The 21,893-nt window shown below is 39.6% G+C and overlaps 2 protein-coding genes across 5 annotated transcripts in view; both read left to right on the top strand.

Annotated features, from left to right (window-relative positions):
• ltbp3 (latent transforming growth factor beta binding protein 3) overlaps positions 1–2,527 on the top strand; it is a 40,267-nt gene extending 37,740 nt beyond the window's left edge. For both annotated transcript variants that reach the window (XM_085288840.1, XM_085288839.1), the window contains 4 exons: positions 734–892; positions 975–1,064; positions 1,194–1,322; positions 1,506–2,527. In XM_085288840.1, coding sequence (XP_085144966.1) covers positions 734–892; positions 975–1,064; positions 1,194–1,322; positions 1,506–1,657 — 530 coding nt within the window. In that variant the 3' untranslated portion in view covers positions 1,658–2,527. The remainder of the gene's footprint in view (positions 1–733; positions 893–974; positions 1,065–1,193; positions 1,323–1,505) is intronic.
• A 12,721-nt stretch (positions 2,528–15,248) lies between these two features.
• sptbn2 (spectrin, beta, non-erythrocytic 2) overlaps positions 15,249–21,893 on the top strand; it is a 53,561-nt gene continuing 46,916 nt past the window's right edge. For 2 of the 3 annotated variants that reach the window (XM_085288836.1, XM_085288835.1), the window contains exon 1: positions 15,249–15,689. The gene's annotated coding sequence lies outside the window, so the exon portion shown is untranslated. The remainder of the gene's footprint in view (positions 15,690–21,893) is intronic. The other variant, XM_085288838.1, reaches the window with a different exon arrangement.

The raw sequence follows: 21,893 nt of genomic DNA, 5'->3' as shown, positions 1-21,893 counted from the left end.
TGTCAGTGAAACTGTTGGGAAGACAACGTTGGAGAAACATGAACATTTCATTTGTACTATATAATCTGCAGATTCTGACAGAAATCTGCAACTATCCTTTGAAGCACCGCTCCTCTCTAAAACAGCAATAAGGATAATTATTAGGCCATATGTAAATAACAAAATAACTTTATAACTTAAAGCAAAATTGGGAAACGTAAAGTCCGAAACAAGTCTTTATATTAAGGGCCGTCAGTCAAACAATACTGTTTGGTTCGAGTCTAAACAGAGCGCGTTGTGTGTGACGTCTTCTTTTGCGCATGTGGCCGCTTTGAGGGTTCACACTAGAGCGCGTTTGCTGTCACATTTTATTTGTAGTGTGAACAAGCAGACATAAAAATCGGAATCGAGCATTAAGACCTGCAGTGTGAACGTAGCCTAAGTGTGTGGGTGGCCCGATACTTTTGTCCATATGGTGTAGATGGATATACATGTCTGAATGGGCGCCTGATGCTTGTTACTCCCAGATATTACAAGCTTGTAAAAAAATAGTATTTGTGTGCTTACTTTGTAGTACAAATAAAAATGTACATTTACTGTTTTTAGGTGTAATTTGCAATGTGAACCAATCTGACTTTTTTCAAATATTATATATTAAGATTAGTATTCTTTACCTTCTCTTATTAAATACACTTGAACACTGAGATCAGTTAAAATTTCATGACTTGTTTTTTATCCTTTTTTCCATCTCTAGATCGGACTGCAGCTCACAAGGATGTGTGCTTCACGCGAATTGAGGAGGGCTGGATCTGCAGCGAGCCCCAGAACCGGGTGGTGACGTATTCAGAGTGCTGCTGTCACTTCGGTCGTGGCTGGGGGCCCGAGTGTAACAGCTGCCCTCCCAGAAACTCAGGTGAGCTACTGAAAATTTACCAGACCTCTTTAGGACTTAATCCATTTATTGAATTAACAAGAATTTTATCTGTTTTACCCAGCAATGTTCAGCCATCTGTGTGGGATGCATCTTGAGACGGAGTCAGACGGGGAACAGGATTTGCAGGCAGCTTTTCCCAACTACAACCCGGGTAACACTCAATGACAGTTTTTGTTAAAAATCAGTGATAGCTGAAACATTCCTGCCCTCAGACAAGGCTTATTTATTTACCTCTTTCTGCCCCTATTTTCTCTTTTCCCCTGGTTCTTTTTGTGAAAAGGTGACAGTTCAGAAGAAGATTCCGACGAATGCAGCTGCGGACATGGCCGCTGTGTCCGTTCCTACCTGGGCACTATGTGTGAATGTAACCCAGGCTTTAGGCTAGACTACTCGCGTGCTCGCTGTATAGGTCTGTCCTACATATACACTACAAAAATGCAAATACACATATTCTTTTAGAGTCCTAGATTCTCTTATTAGTGTATGTACAGCAGCCAATGTGCAGATTATAACTTTGTTCTGTCAAGTAATGTTTGGATTTCTGTTTTATGGCTCATTGTCACTAATGAATACTTGTTTTTCTTTGTTCCAGACATTGACGAGTGTGCAGAACCAGATGTCCGTGTTAGTCCATGCAAGAACGCTCGCTGTGTGAACACTTCTGGCTCGTACAAGTGCTTGTGCAAGCAAGGCTTTGTGCACACGCGTAGGCCAAACGTGTGCATCCGTCGCAGAACTCGGTAACCTTTGTGCGTTGCTCTGCGTGCCGCTACGTCTCTCCCCATCTACGCGGCGTGCACAAACAAACCAGCACGTGCAGCTCTTACACTCCTCTCTCATGGTACATACATGGGACTGTGTGAACGCAGTAAACATACAAACATGTTGTCATCGGGAGCCACGTCATAACAATATAAAATGTACAAAACATATCATTGTCAGCCCCTTTTTCATTGGCCAGTCCACATTTTAAAAGATCTGCAACACAGACAAGGAATATGTTTGTTTATTTGTGCGCTAAAAGTATTTTGTAATTATTTTTTTATTTTGAACTGTTTTTGTAGTTTAAATTGTGCATTTTGTGACCTCCCAGTTGCTTTTATCTTCTTTTGAATTTTTGATTCAAACAATGAGGAAATGAGTTTCAGACATTTCTATGGTATTATAATTGTCTTTAACCTATTCAGTAGTTGTATATTGTAGCAGTGCCTTGTGGTATTCCCATTTACATTCCCAGTTGCATCCACATTCTTTCATGTTTTAGTCATCTGGATTTTATTTCTTTGCCACACGTTGTTGACATTGTTTTTTTTGTACAGTTTGTTTCGTGGATTGGTCCCTGTCCTCCCCTTCTTTATTTGTTTATGTAAAATATGAGAAACCTGAGGTTTTTGTATAATTTGACATGTGCACCTAAGTGGACTTAAGCTTGATAAAAACATTTCACGCACTTAGCAATAAATATAGTGGAAATATTCGCGAAATATAGCTTATTCTGAAAAAGAAATCAAGCAAGTTTAACACCTATTGCCATTAAACACTGCATTAAAGTATTTAGAAAGCCAAAGATGCTGTTGTGATAAGAAGAATTTGATTAAAAAAATGACACCCTTTCATGCATTTGTTTTTCTTCTGTTTGAGGGAAATATGTTTTTTTCCACACATATGAAGATATGTGGAAAACAGCAATGCTTTAAGTTCAGACAGACACATTCAGGCAGGGAGGCACAAAGTTCTCCCACAGTCATGTTCAGAAATATGCCGGATCGGACTGTGGATGATTCAGTGTTGCCTTTCAAGCACGCCTAGAAAGCAAATAAACCCAGTGGATGGCAGAGTCTCCCAAGATCTTCCATTAGATTTATGTTCATGTGCTTTTTTTTCCTCCACACACAGTACTGATTTCACATTTTAAAGGTACAGTCAGATCATTTTTGAGTTTATTTAAAAAGAAAAATAGAATGTTGTACTCATAAATGCACCTTAATTAGTGTGTAATTACATGCTTATTCTCATGAGCTTAGAAATAATTCATAAAAAAACATAGGAGTGGGCTTGTGGAAGCCATCATGCTGCCCCACCAACTTGAATACAGTTCAATCTAAATGCATTTTTATATGTGTGTACAAACCTGCCAATCTTCTTCCTCCTCACCTCAAGTGAGTTAAAGTCAGGGATCTAGCTGGGGTTTTCCCGATACTAGAATTTCAGACTTGTAAACCAGGAAAATGCTTAATACTCAATACCATTTTCAATAGCACGAGCAAGATTTTTATTGTATCCTCACACAAAATAAGCACAACGGAGAAGTAACTCCTTGGAATTGGAACAAATGTTCTGAATTATATTTAACAAAATAAGTTTTTAAGTTTAAAGTTTTGTATTTTACAAATATTTTGATAATTTCATTGGCCAGCCATTTTAACTACAACAAAAGCTGGTTATAACCTAAGATTGTTGTTTTTCAATAAGTTTTTCAATAAGTGTGTGAGTTCAACAATGTCCAGCAGTTTACTAACGACAGCTACCAGTAGCTACCAGGGGCTAATAGCAGCTAACAGAGGCTAACAGCACTTAACTGTAGCAGAAACAGCAGCGCTTAATGACAAGTTCAGGATATCCTCAACAACTCCCCTCAGTATCGCTATGAGGCAGAAGTGAGCTTCACTAGCTCCTCGACTTGTATCCTGCACCTTTCACAAAGTTTTACAGTGTCCTCCAGAGTAAATACAGATGAATGGTGGCCAGAGTGTTTGTCCTACGGTGGCTACCATAGCTTGGATTACGAACTTAATTATGCAGTTCAACTGGTAAGTAAGACAGCAGAACTCAGTTGATTGCAATCTGCAATCCTCTCATATTTAGTGGTGAGATTTTAAATACTGTAGGCTTAAACATTCTGCAGCATCAGGAAGTGTTTATAGATAGATTTTGTTATATTCAATAAAAAAGTTTAAAGTAGTAACACAAGACAAATGTAGCCATTCCTCTAAGTGCTGCAAATGAGGTCCTACAGATGTTGGATATCAAAGCTTGAAAGTCTTGTCCATAATCATTTTCTACAAGTTAATTTTTTATCTAAATCTTAATCTCAAGTTTCAAACACAATCAGTTTAAACTAGGGCTAAACTAGTGGTGAAAATGATATCCTAAACTTAAAAGCCCACAAATGTTATCAGCTACTTAAATAATGGCACCATCTTGTGGTCTCTTTGTGTCACTATAATTCCTTCTGTGTTGTGGACATTATTGCCAGGGGCACCACTAAGGGAAATTTGCTGCTGAAATGTGAAAGCTAAACTGATTTAGCTCTCAGATACAACTGGATTTCACAGAGATTTGCACAGATTTCACAAAGTGTTTTCCCACTATCTGAGCATTAAAACAGTAAAATAGTTATCTATTTGTTTTTATAGGGGTAGGATATTCCAGGCATTACTTTTAGTGAAACGATATGCAGAAATTGACAAAATTTGTCTATTGGTCAGCTGGCTGTGGGTTGGTATAATGTGTGACCTGTTACATGAGGAAATGGTCTGTATTTTGAACTCTCTTTTTCCTGAACAACTACAGCACAATGCCATTTCCAACATAATTATTGAGGACAATCATGAAAATACTGCGGAAGAGGCTGATGAAGAGGGTAGTAATGGTGAGAAGCCAATTTGGAATTAATCTGAAGCTGAACGTGACACTGAAAATGATTCTGAGGATGATGTTAGTGCTCTCTAGCCTGGTACCTGGAAGTGGCCAAAAGAGGATGATAATGATGACAATGACCAGATGACCAATAACTGATTCAGGCCCTCCAGCGAACTGTCAGACACCACCTCTAGCAGTGGGAATGACTCTGATGAAGAAGGCATACTGTCAGCACCCTCTACATCAGCATCGGCAACACACAGGAAGAGAAAGTAGGATGATGAAGCGAAAGATGGGCGAGAGAATGTCACACACTGCCACATGCTTAGTGTTGAACCTCATCTTCTTAGCCCAGTGTCCTACATGTCTTACATTGAATGACTACTGCATTAGAATATATTTTTTCTAGGATAGCCGACTGCTACTGTGAACCTTTGACAGATCATTATTTTGAGAACACAAGGAACTCATTCTACTCAGTAAATCAAAGAGCACTAACATTTAAACTTCATTTTTCCATGCTGCATAATAAGCTGCCGGACAAATGAACCTGGACAAATTAGACAACACGGCAAGGAACAAATCCTGTGGACCTCACACTCCCTTGCAAGTTGTCTTTTCTTTGCTACCACCTCACACCCCAGCGCCCAGAGGGACTGAATTTTGGCCACCCCCTCTCTAAGATTGTGACCTTGCAGCCCGTTTACCACACTCTTGCCAGTTACCTTTGGAATAATTATGTCCAGCCTAAAAACCAATATGATATCATAAATGAGCCATAATTCTTTTCCTAATTTCTATACCTGCTTTTCACCTAGCAAAGCATCTACAGGAAGGTGTGACTGCACTCCAAGCCAGAGGTAATGTGGTGAGTCACCTGTCGTTTCATGGGGAGTTCCATTGTGCACATTTAATAGTTCTTGAAAATACTCAGGCCGACAGTGTTTCTTCTCCAGTAGAAAGCTGTGTCGTGATAGGCCGTGAGGCGTCCTGTTAAAACGTTCACACTGTGCGTTACCTTGACGATGATTCAATGTTTTCTTGACCTCATATAACCTGTGCAGCTCCTGAAATACCCCATTTTCAAAATTTCTGTTTTGAACTGAATGCTCTCAGGCACACAGTACCACTTAATAAACCACTCTCAGAGAAGGACTTTGGCAGTTGTACCAGTATTTGGTCATGTGAAAGTCAGCGTGAACTTCAAATCAACAGGTCTAGTGGCTAGAAAAGGGTTCATGAGAGCACGTCTTTTGGGCTGCAGCAACTTACTGGGCACACACCTCTGTAACTGTTATACCCATTTATCCACATCATCATACATACCAACTCAAGTCTGCCTTAACAGATTCTGCGTGCACTCCAGTCCCTGTTGTACACTCTCCAGAACAGCTTCCTGTAAACAAAACAATACTCTCTTAAATGCCCATCATTGATTACTTAATACAGCAATCCTTCAGTTTTCCTGACTTGGGGCCACTGTCAGAGCAGAGAAGTCAAAGGTTTAGCCAAACCTTTTCTCTGGTGATGGGTAAGCTTTTTCTTTTGGGCTCAAAACTGCCTGAACTGTGCAGCTCTTACTTAGCATAACCTGCCAGAGTGGATGTATTGCCCTGGGAGTCTCTAAGGTGACTATCTTGCTCAGTTGCCATGACATGAGTTTGCCTGACCTGACAACACTTTAAGCCTGCGCTTACTATCTCTGGCACTAAAGCTGTTGCTCAGTTGATTAAGTTACAAATGGATATACAGCCATCAAACTCCTCTTCATCTCCCAAAAGGTGGAGCAGAGGGTGGTTTTCTGTTTGTACGGTGAATTTGCAGCCCAGGAGATATTTCTTACATTTCCCAGACAGCCCATTTGAGAGCGGCTCTCACTTCATGTTGCTGTAATTTCTGTTATTTCTTTCTGCACTCTTCAGTCTCCTACTGGCATATGCTATGACATGTTTTCTGCTACCCTGCACCTGGCAAAGAACTGCTCCCAGTCTTAAGCTCTTGGCATCCATCTCAAATATAAATGAGAGCGAGAAATCAGCAAAAGCGAGGAGAGAAGCACTCGTAAGCCTCCTCTCTTTCAGCTATTCAAAAAAACTCTTGGTGTCCTCAAACTTTCAAACTGGTTTTTTTACATTTAGCTGGGTATTTTCCCGAACACTCACATTAATGTATTCATGTAGTGCCTGCAAGCTACAAAAACCCTCCTGTAATAACTTTTTTGACATAAAGTCCAAAGATTCACCCCAGTCTTCTACTGTGGTGTGTACTGGCCACTGCTTCACAGCGGCTATCTTGGCTGGGTCCATGCCTAGCTCCTCAGCTGAGATCTGATTCTAAAGTGTATACTAGATCAGGGGAGGTAACATTTTTACAGCCTTAAACTTTAACCCGGTGTCCCTGAATCTTTGCAACACTGTCTGAAGACATGCCAAATGGTATTCAAATGTTGATGAGTGGACTAATATGTTGTTTTAGTATACAAGCATGAAAAGACTAAAAGGCATTTACAGCGGCATGCATGAGTCTTTCCAAAGTCGCCAGACCACTGCAAACACCAAAAGGTCAGCTAAGTTTGATCCCTGTATCAAAAAAGGTCTTAGCCTTTTACCTACCTCCCTCATTTTCATCTTTTGGACATATACTAACTACTCTTTCAGAAGAAAATCACTTGAAAAAGGCTTTCGATCGTCTGTGGAGTGAAACTTTGGTCTGGGATTTTTGTATGATCTTTGTCTGAGTGTAACACTCTTCCTTACCACATTCATACCACCTCAACAATTTTATCTAAGGTAGCAGATGGCTTTTCTTGATTTCCATACATAGACGGACTTCCTTCAACTACATTTTCACCCAGTGATGTCATGCTCTTAGCACCTCTAGTGCCACTAGGCACTAGAAGACTGTTGTCTTCTAGAGACCAAGCAACAGCTCACTGAAATACATAAAAAAGCATTCACTCTGTCTTGTCTCTCACCATCTTGTGAAGCTCCCTTCACTGTGCAGAACTTCTTATTCCCACCACAAACTGTTCTCTTGCTGCCATCTTTGCATCAGATACTGTGTCAGGCTTCTGTTTAAGGGATGAGTGGAAAATCTGGGTCAGTGTGTGCAAGTATTCAAAGAAATCTTCACCTTCCAGCTGGGGATGACTATGAAAGGTACCCAACAGCTGTGCTATACTGGGCTTCTCTGAGAAAACTCAATATTTCTCCCTTAGTGCATAAACAGATGTCTTCAAGTGTGGAACCCCTGAGGGGGGACAGGATGAAGTCAACCTGGTCATCTTTGCCTAGGTTTCTAGTTTTGAGAGGCTTTGGTACTTGATCAATAAACTCGTCAACGTCCATCCATTGCTCTTGGATGTGGTGCACCCATGGCAAATAAACATATGACTTGCTAGCTCCACAACTCAAAACAGTTATTACCCATTTTGATCCTTTGGCCTGAAGCTCAGTGACAGAGTCCCTTTCTGTAGTTTCCCCCAAATCCTGGTCGTCACCATCGTCTCTGTCTGACAAAGTGAAGTGTCTGCGTGAGGCTTAATTCTAAGTCAGGATGCAAAAAAAAGTAGCTCAACAGTGCAGCAATGCAGAAGATCAAGAAAAGGGATTACACAAGGGACAAATGGTCAGGGTGGCCTCTTTCACAACTGATGCTCAGCTTTCCACACTTCTATTAACATCCACCCAAACACGGTTACACTCAAGGACAGAACCCCAAGTATGTCCCAAATTCAACGCGTTTGAATACTTATTAGTAAAAAACACACAGTTTGAAAGGATATTATCTCAAGATAATGAGCCTATATTCCCTGCAAACACCAGTGCTCATAAACTAGGCGTCAATGCAATCTACCGTTCTTTGCACTCACAGCGGTACCTCAAAAGGAGCAGTGCCATCTAGTGGCGCAATTTAAAGCAACAGCTCTTCCCCACCTTCCCCATTCCCTCCATCTGTCCAAGTTCTCCTTTTCCTTTGCCACTATTTTCTTCATCTCCCTGACTATCCTACTTCTCTACCTTTGAATACTATATTCACTGAAGACCATACTTATTCATTTCATTTAGTCACTGAAGTTAATTATTTTTCAATAAAATAAATGATGCAAATCTGAACTTTGACATTGCATTGCATTATTACTTTGACATTTGACTTTTTTTTTTTTGATTTATGATCAAAAATTAATTCCTAAAATGTTTGCATTTACAAAGAGTTTACTTTTGACTATCCCTTCCCTGCAAAAATAAAACATAAACTCAAATAAAACCCACACTAGAGGGAGCTGCTAGTACATGTACAGCACTGAATGTTTTTTTCAGTAATCTTCAGTCTAGCTGCTCCTGCATACTTGTTAATTTGATTTTTGTGGGGGAAACATGCTGTGTGTGCTTTATTCACAAATTAAACATCAACTTGAATGTTACTAACGATTTCAGTTTTTGATTTATTTCAGTCTGCTTGTCTGGCAAAAGGATTTGGTCTGATAAACACAGTGGTTGCAAAAAGTACACAGTTATCATGACTTGCCTTGACTCATGTGTAGACTCCCATGCCCGCTGTGACCTCCTAAAAACACAAATTATATGAAACGCTAAAGAATGTGAGTGGATCCACAGTATTATCATGGGATTCATAAACATTAACTGCCTGTAAAACAGCTCATCTTCTGATTTGCAAACCACAAAAAACTGTCACAACTCCCCCACTCAGCTTTGCTTCCTATTTGTCCAGACCTGTAGTCAATCCCAATTTCTGTGCGGTCTGTGAGTCACGTTGCACCATAGTGGCACCACAGTTCCTTGGTGTCCTGGTTTCATTCTGTCTAATTATTATATAATTTTAAACTGGAACAGCAGGGTGACCTCCAGCAACTAGTTTGGGGAGAAACAGAGATAAGAAAAGGGACAGCAAAGACAGATGAGCAAGAACCGAACCAGAAATAGCATAGGTGTTCTCCGGAGAAAACTCAAAAAGTTGTGCTGGAGATAAAAATATCTGTTAGTGGGTCATGCTGACCGGAGTATAACCCGCTGGGTGTCGCTGGCTGTAGACTGCAGCTACTAAACTTTCCTCTTTGTTGGTCTAATACAGTTTTGGTTGACTTTGGAGGCGGAGAGACAAATACGGCATATGGTGATGCTTGGAAATGACAAGCAAATTTCACATTTGCCACTTCGCAATTACAGAGCAAGATGATCTGCATTTTTTCTTTAACATTTACTGGGAAAACTCATAAAGACTGAGTCATAAAGTCTCACCAGATTTTTCAGGATAATTATGTCAGTATGTGAGGCTATTTAGGGTGGTTTACTCGTTAATATGCTCAAAGTCTAGAGGTTGATTAATGCAAAGAGAGAATAAAAAGGGGAAGATGATCTAGGTTGAAATGTGTTGTTACCTGTCTGGAGAATCTGTTTGCACTGTTGTGGATAAACGCTGGTTGATTTATACGCTCTATCTACTGTATATACTTTCAACACTGGTCACACATAAAGGCAGCTATTACTCCTTCTTTTGGCTACTCCTTTTATGGGTTGGCACAGCGAATCACCTGCCTCCATGTCACCCTGTCACTAGCATCATCACACCAACCCTCGGCATGACCTTCACTATATTGATGAGTCTTCACTGTGGTCTTCCTCTTTTCCTCCTATTTCACATAAAGGCAGAAACTAGCGCTGATTAAAAACAGCAAAAATACTTTTTGTTTTAGGTTTATCAATAGATAAACTTTCAAGATTTAATATAAATAAACTGACAATAGCATTGGCGTAGGCAGGCCACTGCTCAAGCGTCCCAGCTCATCATTCTACCAGCAGTTGAATCTCATGAGATACATTTACTTTTACTTTTTGCTTTAACTTACCTACAATTGCTCCATGTCTGCAAGCCTCTTTGCAACCCAACTCCACTCCATGTTTCATGTTGTGTAGGACATAAAAGGAAGGCACCTGTAGGGCAGGAATTGCAGGCTTATTTTGCATTAGTACCTGCAAATATACCTTTTTCTTACAATTTATATTTTCAATTAATTGGGAGGCTGTTGAATTAATTTGCAAAATGGACACTATGCAGTACATATCATATCTGTGATCTGTTTGACATGATCTATCTGGAATAAATGCTCAGTCTTGTTTCTTCAGCTTATAAAGGCTGCAGCGCATAGAGAGACCCCTCTCAATTACCCAGCTTTAATGAGGGTAGTGTTAATCAAACACACAGACTGTTTTGAGGTTGGATGGGGAGTGGGGGATGGGGGTGGTGGTGTATACACAGACTTTATCAGACACCACCCTCCAGCACCACCCCGCTCACTGCACGCACCAATGATGACCCCACCCACCCAGGTCCCATCTATAGTGAGCAGACAGAAGGGGGTTTATCTCAAACTGCTGCAATCTGCAGAAATCACTGTGCTGGACACACTCTGGCAGCCAGTGGCAGCCTTATATCCCACGCTCAGCTCTTTTCCTTTGTCATGGTGGATTGTGGCTGAGCTGTCTGCTTGGGTGTGGGTCTTTAAACAGAGGTGGGTGACTAGGACTGAGGGCGTAAACAGGTTCTGTGCATGTGTGTGTGTGTGAGAGAGAGAAAGAGAGAGCTATCGTTCCTGATGCACAAGCATGCAGCTCAGTTGAGTGATTTTTGAAGACCCGGGGCTTTCTTTTATTCTTAAACACTGCTGTGTAGCATCTGGTCAAAGACTCGTGGTTTCCTTTACACACTTAAATCCACCTTAACTCTAGTGTCTTAAGGCCTCATTAAGATCATTGTGTAGTTACAAGTCACATTCTTTCAAGCCAAAAATTTTTTAGAGATAAAGAGAAACGTGCCCTGATAGGTGTCAATGATGAGCTTGTATATACAGCATTATCAGCTTAGCAGTTTTATATCCAACCTGTTCACAGCTTTTAATTAATAGGTAAATATTTGGTAACATTTATCTGTGTTATTCGGTCATCCTAAGAAGGGAGCAGTTTACTCAAGGTTACCCTACATTACATTCCAGATGTGACATGGTCTCATTTGTGTGGTTAACAATAAGTTTTCTGTTATAAATCTGACTGTTAAAGCTCAAACCTCTGTAAACTTACATCATAATGTTCCAAATTCACAAAATAATTACTTTAAGCCAATCAAATTCTACTTGAATACTTATTGAACACATTTCAACTGTTTTATGGTTTCCCACTGCCACCTCATTAAACAGGCAAATCTATTATCCATATGGTTTATATCCCCATTCTTCTTTCAAATTTCAAATCAACAACTTTTCCCAATTTTCCTTTCACACTTTTTTTTTTTTTGCATTAAATATAGTTAAAGATGTTGCAAATCAAAAACAACCTTTCTAGCTGCAACTGTAAAGAGGCTGCTTGTTTGGAAAACTCCAATAATACGTCCACACTGCAAAGTGTTCAAACCACTCTAACAACACAGCAGAGCTTTTTCATTACCACTAACTGCCTTTAATGAGTAGCATGCTTTTTTTCTTCAAACTGCTGAGCCCTCCCTAAGAGACCCATCATCCCATAAACCCCTCACCACCACCACCACCATTTTTTTGGTTTCGCTACACCCGTCGATGGGCCGGACCTAGACCAAGACTCAAAACTGATTTAGGTGTCAGTTTGGGTGCCTTCCTCAGTTCCTGCCAATAGCGAACCAACATGAATGAATGGCTCCCTAGAGTGTTCATCTTTTCTAACTGCTGTAACCATTAAGACACTGCACACACTGTAGTGCAGCAGAGAAAAAGCACACAGGAAAACACTTACCCATGGTGCTGAGACACTCTTTCATGACCATCTTCCGGGGCTTTATGAATAACCCAGATCTCAATGACCTGCTTTATGTTGCACACCAGCCAGGTGCTGCATAGTGTCTCAGGAATTATTTAGTAGAACTGCAGTTCCTCAAAGATAACCCTCTGAACTTAAGTAAAATCTGGAGTAAAATCTGAAAAGAAAAAATAAATATGTATAAAAATAAAGATCAAGAATGTGGTGTTGAGGATAGGTCTTTCATTTCAAAAAGTGTAAAATGTATTCTTGCAGTATAGTGCATTAATATGGAACGAAATCCTAATCCTAAGAAATCCCGACAAAGAAGGAGAAGGAGCCTAGTTTGAGAATCTGAAGCTTTAGGGTCCAGTTATACATTTAATACTCCAAGCATTTAACGATATTTTACATATTTCAAGTAATAAGAGAATTATACACCAAAATAAATTTGAATATGCTTACCCTTTGTCATGAAATGATTTGCTTAATGACTGGAGAATTGTCAGAGCTATAAAAGGAATTTAAGCCCACCTTAAAAGGGCACTTCACTCAAAAAATACAGTGTAGCTACATCCCCTCTATTGTTGTATGAGTTTCCCAGTTTTGGAGGCATCAGCTGTACAACAGTAGAAACAACTTTCTTGTCTTGAATTTAATAGGAAAAAATATTACTTGCTTTGGTTTAAGGATATGTACTTGGCATTATGGACAAACACTGGATGGAGGTCCATCCATAAAGGTCACAGTGCTCCCTCAGCTGAATTCTATTAACATACTTCAACTATAAGTTACATTAATTCCTACAGAATGGTTATAAAAAATTAAACACTCACAGTGCTGATAAATTATTGCAGTGAGAAATCAATTCATTTATCCAGTTACTGGTAGTTTAGTGCTTCTGCATCAATCATGTTAACCAGAATGAAGGACACTGTGCGGATGGACCTGTGCAGGTTAAACCTTGGGAAGTACCCCTCATGTGTCTTTGAAACTAAAAAAGGGGCCTTCATCAGCTTACGCAGCTAGTTTTAAAACAAGTAACTCCCTTGAAAATTGCTAAAACAAATGGAAATGCGCTGAAGATAGTCTGTGCTCTCAGTCAGCTGTCCTAGTGTCTGTGCATGAGTGATTTATTGATCCACTTCTGCTCCTAGAGAAAACGTGTCTCCTAATTTGCTTCTGCAATCTAAGACAGATATTTTTTACACTTTTATAACTGTGGATTCCTGTTTCTATGAGTCTATGGTTGTTATTATGCATACCAGTTTGTGATTGTAGTTTAAAGTGGCTCGTTTATTCTTAAATTTATTGTGTAGACTGACACAGTGTATAGATTTAGTAATCACAGAGGACTGACTCTTGTAATACCCTTTAAAATGTAAATGTAACAGATACTGCTGTACATATTTGCTTATAAATTCTAGACAAAGTGTATGTGAGTACAAGCACTTTTTTTTAATGGAATAGCAAAGTGACTTGAACCAGATGCCCTCTTGTCAAGGTTGGTTGCCTGTTCAGTTCGTATGCTCTGGCTTTGACACAGAGCAGGCCTAAGAAACTATCTACAGCAGATAAACAGCATTTGAAAGTCATGTCCTTAAGAAACAGGAAAATATCCAGCAAAGATCCAACGTAGGACCCGAGTGATGCATCTGGCCCTTCAATTGATCCATTTATTGATCACCAAAACCTCATCAGAAACAGTCTCAGAGGAAGGGTGGCTGTCAAAAGGCCATTCTTAAGGAAGAGAAACAGAGAAAATGCTGATGTGTGTCAAATTTCACAAGCGCTGGACTGAAAATCAGTGACAGCTGGTCTTGTGGAGTGATGAATGAGTGATGAAATTTGACATTTTTACTTCAAACCGCTATTGGTATGCATGGAGAAGACCAGGAGAGAGGTACAACAGTGAGTATCTACAGCCATAAAGCCATAAAGCACAGTGGAGGCTCTGTTATGTTTGGGACTGCATTTCAGCTCGTGGTGGGGATCCGGTCAGAACTGATAAAGCAAATAGTGTCAGGTCAATTGGAGAACATTTGACTGGGATATTTCAGCATGACAATGACACCTCAGACACACTGCCAGCACAGTAAATGGTTAATGAACTGTTTTTTTTTATAAAAAAGTTCTTAGAAAAGTTCTATATAAGGATCATAATGAGAAGTATGTTGTATAAAGTTGTATAAAGTATGAATTTTATACAACTAGCGTCATTCACCCATCCATTTAAGCCCCTTTCTATGCTTATGTGCTTCCTAACATTAACATCTAACATTCACTCCCATCAGAGAGCAACTTGGGGTTAATAAAGATAAACTACCCCCCCCCCCCCCCCCTTCAAAAAAGCATACCTAACCTACATAGAAACTTCATGGCTCACTATAAGTCATGGATTGGCCTCCCCAGATCTCAATACCAAAGCAGTGTGGGATCATCGTGACAGAGTGACCAACAAAAAGCAGCCAGCATCCAAAGAAGAGCACTGGGAAGTCAAAGAAGCCTAAAAAACGCTGTTGAAGAATTAAAACCATTGCACGTTTCAATGAAATGCTCCAATTTACAATTTTACAAGCATAATATAAAGAAATGGGGGGCTGGTTTGACACTTGCACAGCACTGTAGATAGACAGAGTCTAATTAAAACCACGGTACCGGTATATGAAAGTGAAAGCTTTCAGTTTTAGCACCAGGGACAGCACCAGACACAAGGACAGAGCATTATCTTCCTGCTATTGTTGAGAATACTGATACTGTGAGAATACTGCGCGACTGTGAAGGGTCAGAACCCAACCTACACACCCTCCCACTCACCCGCCACCTAACCCCCTCCCACGCACATCCCTAGCTACCACCACCACATCTACTTTTTCTTTCTTTCTTCTCCCTGTTGAACGTTAGCACAGGGAGCTGGAGTCAGTGAGGTACGGACGGTCCTTCGGATGCTCGGCTGCCGGGGGGGGGGGAGAGAAGAAGCTGCTGCGGATATCCGTCTCATACCTGCCTCAAAACGGGGTCCTCTCAGCCTGTATATGTTTTTCCCCCCCCAGCAGACCGTTTTGCTGTGTGAAAGCTAAATAAAGAGAGAGCCTGGCTTGGTTTCGTAACGCGCTGCACCGCTAGCAGCGCGGAGGGAAAGAGGTTTTTCGAGGATGCGGATTTAAAGGGAAGACGTTACCAGTGTCACCTGGGATTTTTGTTAAACCGTTAATATTCTAATTTAGCGTAGCCGGACGCGTCCGAGAGCAAAGGAAGATTTTTCACATGTTTGGTTAAATTTCGCATATAGCGACGCGATAGGACAAAAAACAAAACATCGAGGGCCTCTTAAACAGAAGAGAAAATAAGGGGTAAGTGTGTGTGTTGTTGGGGTTTTTTTGTCTCTTTATTTTCCGCCACCAGCAGGCTAGCAACCCGTAACAAAGCTAATGAGGGGGGAGTCTGATATTCAGGTGACTTGCTGTTAGCTTGCCACTGCTATGAGCTTTTCATGCCAAAAGACAACGTTTTCTGTTTTACATTTCTGTGACTGGAGATAAGCCTGCATACATTTCTGTTATGTTAGCTGCCTGGTTGGGAAGTGTCCAACTGCAGCGCGTTGTGTTAGTCGTTGGGAACATCTCTGTGTACGTCTGCCTCTTCTTGCCTTTGTTTGAATCGATGTCAAATGCAGCCACATTTTATCTGCGTGTTGTGCACAGCCAGTCAGCCAGCCTGCCTGTGGATCTTTGATTCAGCATCTGCTTCTACACCAACCAAGCCTTGCCGCTGGCTATGTTTTTTACGTACCATACCATGATATGCTACAGTGCTGGCATCTTGTAAAGCTGTGGGCTTCGTGGTTATGTTATGTTATCATATGACATTTGAGATTTATTCTGCGTGCCTGGCCTAGGCTGTGAGTCATAGCTTGGGATGCATCAGGTAAAAGTAAAAATGAGGGCTCACTAGGGAAGAGATGATTGCAATCAAAAGCCAGTTAACACGTTGTTTTGAAATGTGCAAGTTTGCTATATGGACATCAAGCGCCTCACTTTTTAACTAGCAGATAGCACGGAGCTGGCATTTACTGGCCACCACGTGTAGATCCATGTTTCACTGGCCCAGAAACGTCTGCACTGAAAATGGTTGGAAAACAAAAAACCTCACATGGTTGGTTGATTGGTTTATGGTTTATTGTAATCAGTATTCTTGATGAGGAATTTGCAATTTGATGTTTTTGTCTAATGTTGGTACTGGGTAACACCCATGATGGGGTGTTTTTGTTGATTTTATGTATGTATTTCTTTCTTTTTTTAAACCTTAAAGCACAAATTAGTCATGCAGGGCTAAAACGTTTAGGTGTTGTAAACCACACAGTAGCTAAGGAGTTTGTTGATGTCACTTAACTGCTGTTAGGGCTACAAGAGTCTGCAAGGAAATGGTTTGAAACCAAAGTGAGGATCTCTTCATTAGAAGACAGTCATCCAGTTGTTCTCAGCACAGTACAGCTCTGGTTTGTGGCTCAGTTTATATTCAGTGACTGAATCTCTAGCTTTACAGAGTAGGTTAGAAAGCAGATTAATTCTGTGATATTTCCATTGCCTTTCCTCCCCTTTCCTGTATCATAGGCCTGAAAACTGGTTCGGATGTTAATGTTTGATATAATTGTATGATTTTTTGTTGTTGTTGTTTTTGAATTCATGTCTATAAAGTCAACACAAAATAAGTAAAATGTATTCTAAAATGTAATTTTAATTTCATGTAGGATTTGAGTTGTTTTAATTGGTAAAGACCCTTCCTGTCAGCTAGGCCTGAAATCATTCTGCATGTCCTCAGTTCATATTCATCACAAAAAATTTAGGGACAGTTTCCAGTGCCGGGTAGTCCAGTACATCATTAAAACCCACTATGACCTCAATAATAAACGTAATCATGATTTTTACTGTGACAACTCCGAATATGTTAAAGCTTTGTAAAAGGCAAATTTATGGCAGAGATGATTTGGTAGTGAGTGTATGTTTCACATTCAGCAGTGTGTTATGAAACAGTGCCGGATTTTGTGCCGTTCTACCATTTCTACTGTTCTACTTCATATATTTTCTATCCCTGGTATTAAGGCTTGTACAACTATTGTCTCTATATAGCCATACTAAGGTTTTTTTATGGCTTGAAATAAGCCATAAGGGTGACACTAGGCACATAAACATGACTGGCCTGTATGTAGCTGAGGCAATGAGTCTGTGCTACTTTACTTAACATACATCTCTGCACTTTCTGTTATTTATGGCTATTGATGAACACAAATGTTGTTGTTGCTTGAAAACTAAACAGGACCAATCCTGCATACTTAAATAATAGGGAAGTACTGATATATTGGCTTTATGCTGTTGTCAGTCAATACTAGCCACTTATAAAAAAATGAAACACATTTACAGATGGCAGTGGCTGACAATTTTGTCACATCACAATCACAATAAGACTAAAAAAATTCTTTTCGTCACTTTTTCGTGGTATGTAACAGAGATGAATGACAACAATAACAAAACAAGCAAAGATATTGCTGTCACCCATTGAAAGCTGTAAAGGTAAACACATGCATTGACCTAACGTTTCAGAATTGGATCATACCTACCATTATATTGTAAAAAAACAAAAGACAAATATGGAGCCACTAATTGAATTATTCAGTATTAGCCAGTTATTGTGCTTGTCTCTTTCTTTGTGGAGTTGATCTCAGTTCTTGCTACAAATAGATTTTGCTTTTCACATGATGAATATGAAGAATAGGTCAGTCTTCTTGTCTTTGTTAGTGGCTTTTCTTCAGATGTATCAACATAAATAGACTCTTTCTGGACTGCTAATACACATTGTAATCACTGCATTGACTAGACTTGAAGAAAATATCAGCATACATATATATGTAAACTATATTAGCATATTGTTATAGATTCAGTTCAACTGATATAACTAACCAGTAATTCTATATATATCATTTAATGTGTGAGCTTAAAAATATTTTTTAAAGTGCCATGTTCCTGGCAGCTGAATAAGCATTTATGTTCAGGAAAGAGGTGTGTGTTGTTGTGGTCAAAGTATTCTCAATTATTGTGTAATTAGACATTGTGCTTAGTGTTTCACTTAGTGCTATATCCTGTTTCCTGGAAGAAGAAATAACAAAACAAAATAGATTAATGCACTAAAATTCTTTCATTGGAGTAAAATGTGCTTGTTGACCAATTAAACCTCGTGGAATCCAGATCATACGAAAAACACCCAAAAAATGTGGAGCTTTTTTTGATGGAGACACAGACAGGATGATATAGATGGATAAGAAATTGCTATTAGCTGGCTGGCTGGTTGCCTTGATGAACAGCATTCAACAATAGAATGGGACTTTGAATATGGGCCCCCTGTAGTGCTGATTCTCAAAATCCCTCTTGGACAAGCCTTTTTCAATTCATGCTATTCACGCTTTTATCTTGCGGCAGTGAACCATATTACTAACCAAATTTAAGCCTTTTATGGCTGCTTTCTAATGTGTATCTCTTAACAATTCATATTTATAGGTCTAACTACAGGAGCATCTCATGATATAGTGTACTAATATATAATCTATTTATCTATTGTGGTTCATTTATCCAGTCTTTCTACGTTTGATACAGAAGAAAAGGAAAAAAACCCAAAAAAACAAACAAACAAACCAGAAAATACAACGAGATTATACAAAATCAGGCCTCCCATTTTGTACATAGTTCAACCATTTTGACCAGTATTCGTCAAATGAGTCCGCCTGCAACTTTAGCCTAAAAGTTTTTCTTTCCATAACAAAAATAGTATATATCACGTCAATCCACTCATTTATAGTAGGAGTATCCTCATTAAGCCAACAATGGGTTGGCTTAATGAGCACATTTCAGCACACTGAACAAATATTTATCCAGTTTACATAGATTAAGACTCTCTAAGTTCCCTAGGTACAATCAGTGTTGGTCAAGTTACTTGAAAAAAGTAATCAGTAACTAATTACTGATTACTTCCCCCAAAAAGTAATCCCGTTACTTTACTGATTACTTATTTTCAAAAGTAATTAATTACTTAGTTACTTTTTAAAAACACGATTTACAACCTGAAGAGGTGATAAAGCGATAGATCTTTAAGCCCAATTCTACTTTTTCTGCATAATCCATCATACAAAATGTAATCAAATGGAAAAATCTCTTTTTTTAAACTTGTTTTATCAGTTTTAATCTTTTAACTTTATGCATCAAGCAAAAATTTAATTATATGCAACATTCTCTGAGTTGAATAAATTAGTTTAACATTTAAACCTATTTTCTACACATTCCAGCACATAAAATAAAATATTTTTTGTGTTTACACTCACTCTTTCAAATAGATGCAAGTAAAACACAGCAGAACATAAATAAGGTCAAAGACTCAGCGGTCCTGTTGCTCTATTTTCACCTATTAAGCAGCACTGCGGTAGGCGGAGGTTTACCCTGGTGCAGGTGTGCCGCGGTCAGTTGAAGAATCCGCGACTTTCTCTGCGAGTTTCCCATTACGTCGTTGCGCACTCGGTACTTGCTTGGAAGTTTAGGGGGGTTTTTTCGCTGTAAAAAGAAGTTTTCTTCCCACGCACAACAGACGCTAATGTTTTTGTCACTTTTTATGGAATCAAACTCAAAGTAAGGTCAGTACTTCCACGCTTTAAACGCTGCACGCTCATACTCTCTCCCACAATCGATATGTGATCCATTGTTGATCTGCACACAGCTGTTGTCACTAACGGCGCACTCGCTTACGTCACTGTCGTGAGACATTCTCGCAAAAAATCACGGTTTTAGTAACGCAGTAACGCAGTGTTCCTACGGTAAAGTAACGGTAATCTAATTACCGTTTTTGCAATAGTAATCCCTTACTTTACTCGTTACTCGAAAAAGTAATCAGATTACAGTAACACGTTACAAGTAACGCGTTACTGCCCATCTCTGGGTACAATACTGCAAAATGAAATTGTATTTTCTTTTGAAGATTGTTTCCAGGACCTTATGTATTTCCTTCAAAAATGGAGCCACAAGAGGACATTCCCAAAAGATGTGGAACCGATTTGCTGCTGCATGTCCACACTGCCTCCAGCATGTTGTCTTATGGGAATAATTGGATTTTCGAGCCGGGGTATTAAAATAACAAATTATATTCTTCCAACTGAATTCCCTCCACGAGGGGGAGCTTGTTACCGACCACTGCTGCATACAGATCCCATCCCAATCCTCTTCTGTTAGGGATAGATTACCATCTGTTTCCCATCTTGCTTTAACATATCTTGTATCATGACCCCTTGGGTTGGTCAGTGAACGATATAATTTGGAAATAATTTTTTGATAGGGTGCATCTCTATTAGAGATGGACCGATCCGATATTACGTATCGGTATCGGTCCGATACTGACCTAAATGACTAGATCGGATATCGGAGAAAAATAAAAAATGTAATCCGATCTATTAAATATCACGAAAGCACCTCACAAAACTTGCAACACGCCGTAACTCACCTCAGAACGTTAGCATGTCGGAGCAGTATGCATCACGTGATAGAGCGGCTGTGGCATGCGGGACCTGTGGTCTGGATAGCATGTGGAGCTTCGCTAGCAACCTGGCATTTCATCTCCGACAAAGTTATCCCCGAGAGAAGTAAAGCAAGTGTGTAAGTCCATCTCTGAATGTTTGTAAAGCATTCCTGCGTTAAGCTTAACGAGCGACTGCCTCTCCTGCTGCTACTTCAATCGTGAAACTGCTTAAATGATCAGCTGATCGGCTTTTCTGTCGCGAGTTCGTCTTTGTTTTTGGCCCACTTTGCACCAGAAAGAGGAAACCAGCGGCTGAACAACAGCAGCACGTTTAAGCTTGATAAGCTGTTGTTAGAATTTATTTAATATTACTTTCTACACCAGGATCTTTTTCTACGTAGCTGACGCTGGTAACTGTGCAGGGGCGGATCTAGCAAAGTTTAGCCAGGGGGGCCGATAGGGCATTAACTGGGAAAAGGGGGCACAAAGACATACTTTTCTTTCTTATTCTCATTTAAAATGTCTAGCTTTTAATAAATAATTATCTGACACACAAAGTTTTAATTTGATCTAAAATGAATAGAAGTCAATTACTGTATATAGTGACTATTAAGTCTAATATATATACCCTAGTAAGCTATAGTACTTTTTCCTTTGGGAAGGTACCATCTGTGCAGTCTGCAATTTTGTTGAAGAAAGATGTTGAATCTATTTAATATTTCTTGAAAAATAATTGATTTCTGTGCATTTTTTTTCACACTGCATCAAATTAAGGTTGATTACGTCGATTAAGCATCATGAGGTGGCGCGTGAGGGGTGGTTCCCTATTTTTTATTTATTTATTTTTGTTGTTGCTGGGAGTTGGAACCCTATTAGTTAGGTTGCTTAATATTTACGCTAAGTACTCTTTAAAATACCAGAATAGGGAGGATGGTGTAGGTCTAAGTTTATTAGATTGATCAGTATTGCTGAACTATGAAATATTTTTTTTGTATACAGGTATAACA

Source organism: Mchenga conophoros, linkage group LG10 (genome assembly GCF_057382185.1).
Source record: "Mchenga conophoros isolate Kocher_MC1m ecotype Shallow Benthic linkage group LG10, M_conophoros_male_GT1.1, whole genome shotgun sequence".
NCBI classification, from domain to species: Eukaryota; Metazoa; Chordata; class Actinopteri; order Cichliformes; family Cichlidae; genus Mchenga; species Mchenga conophoros.
Note: the sequence above shows the minus strand (reverse complement) of the source record. Positions and strands in the feature narration are given on the sequence as shown.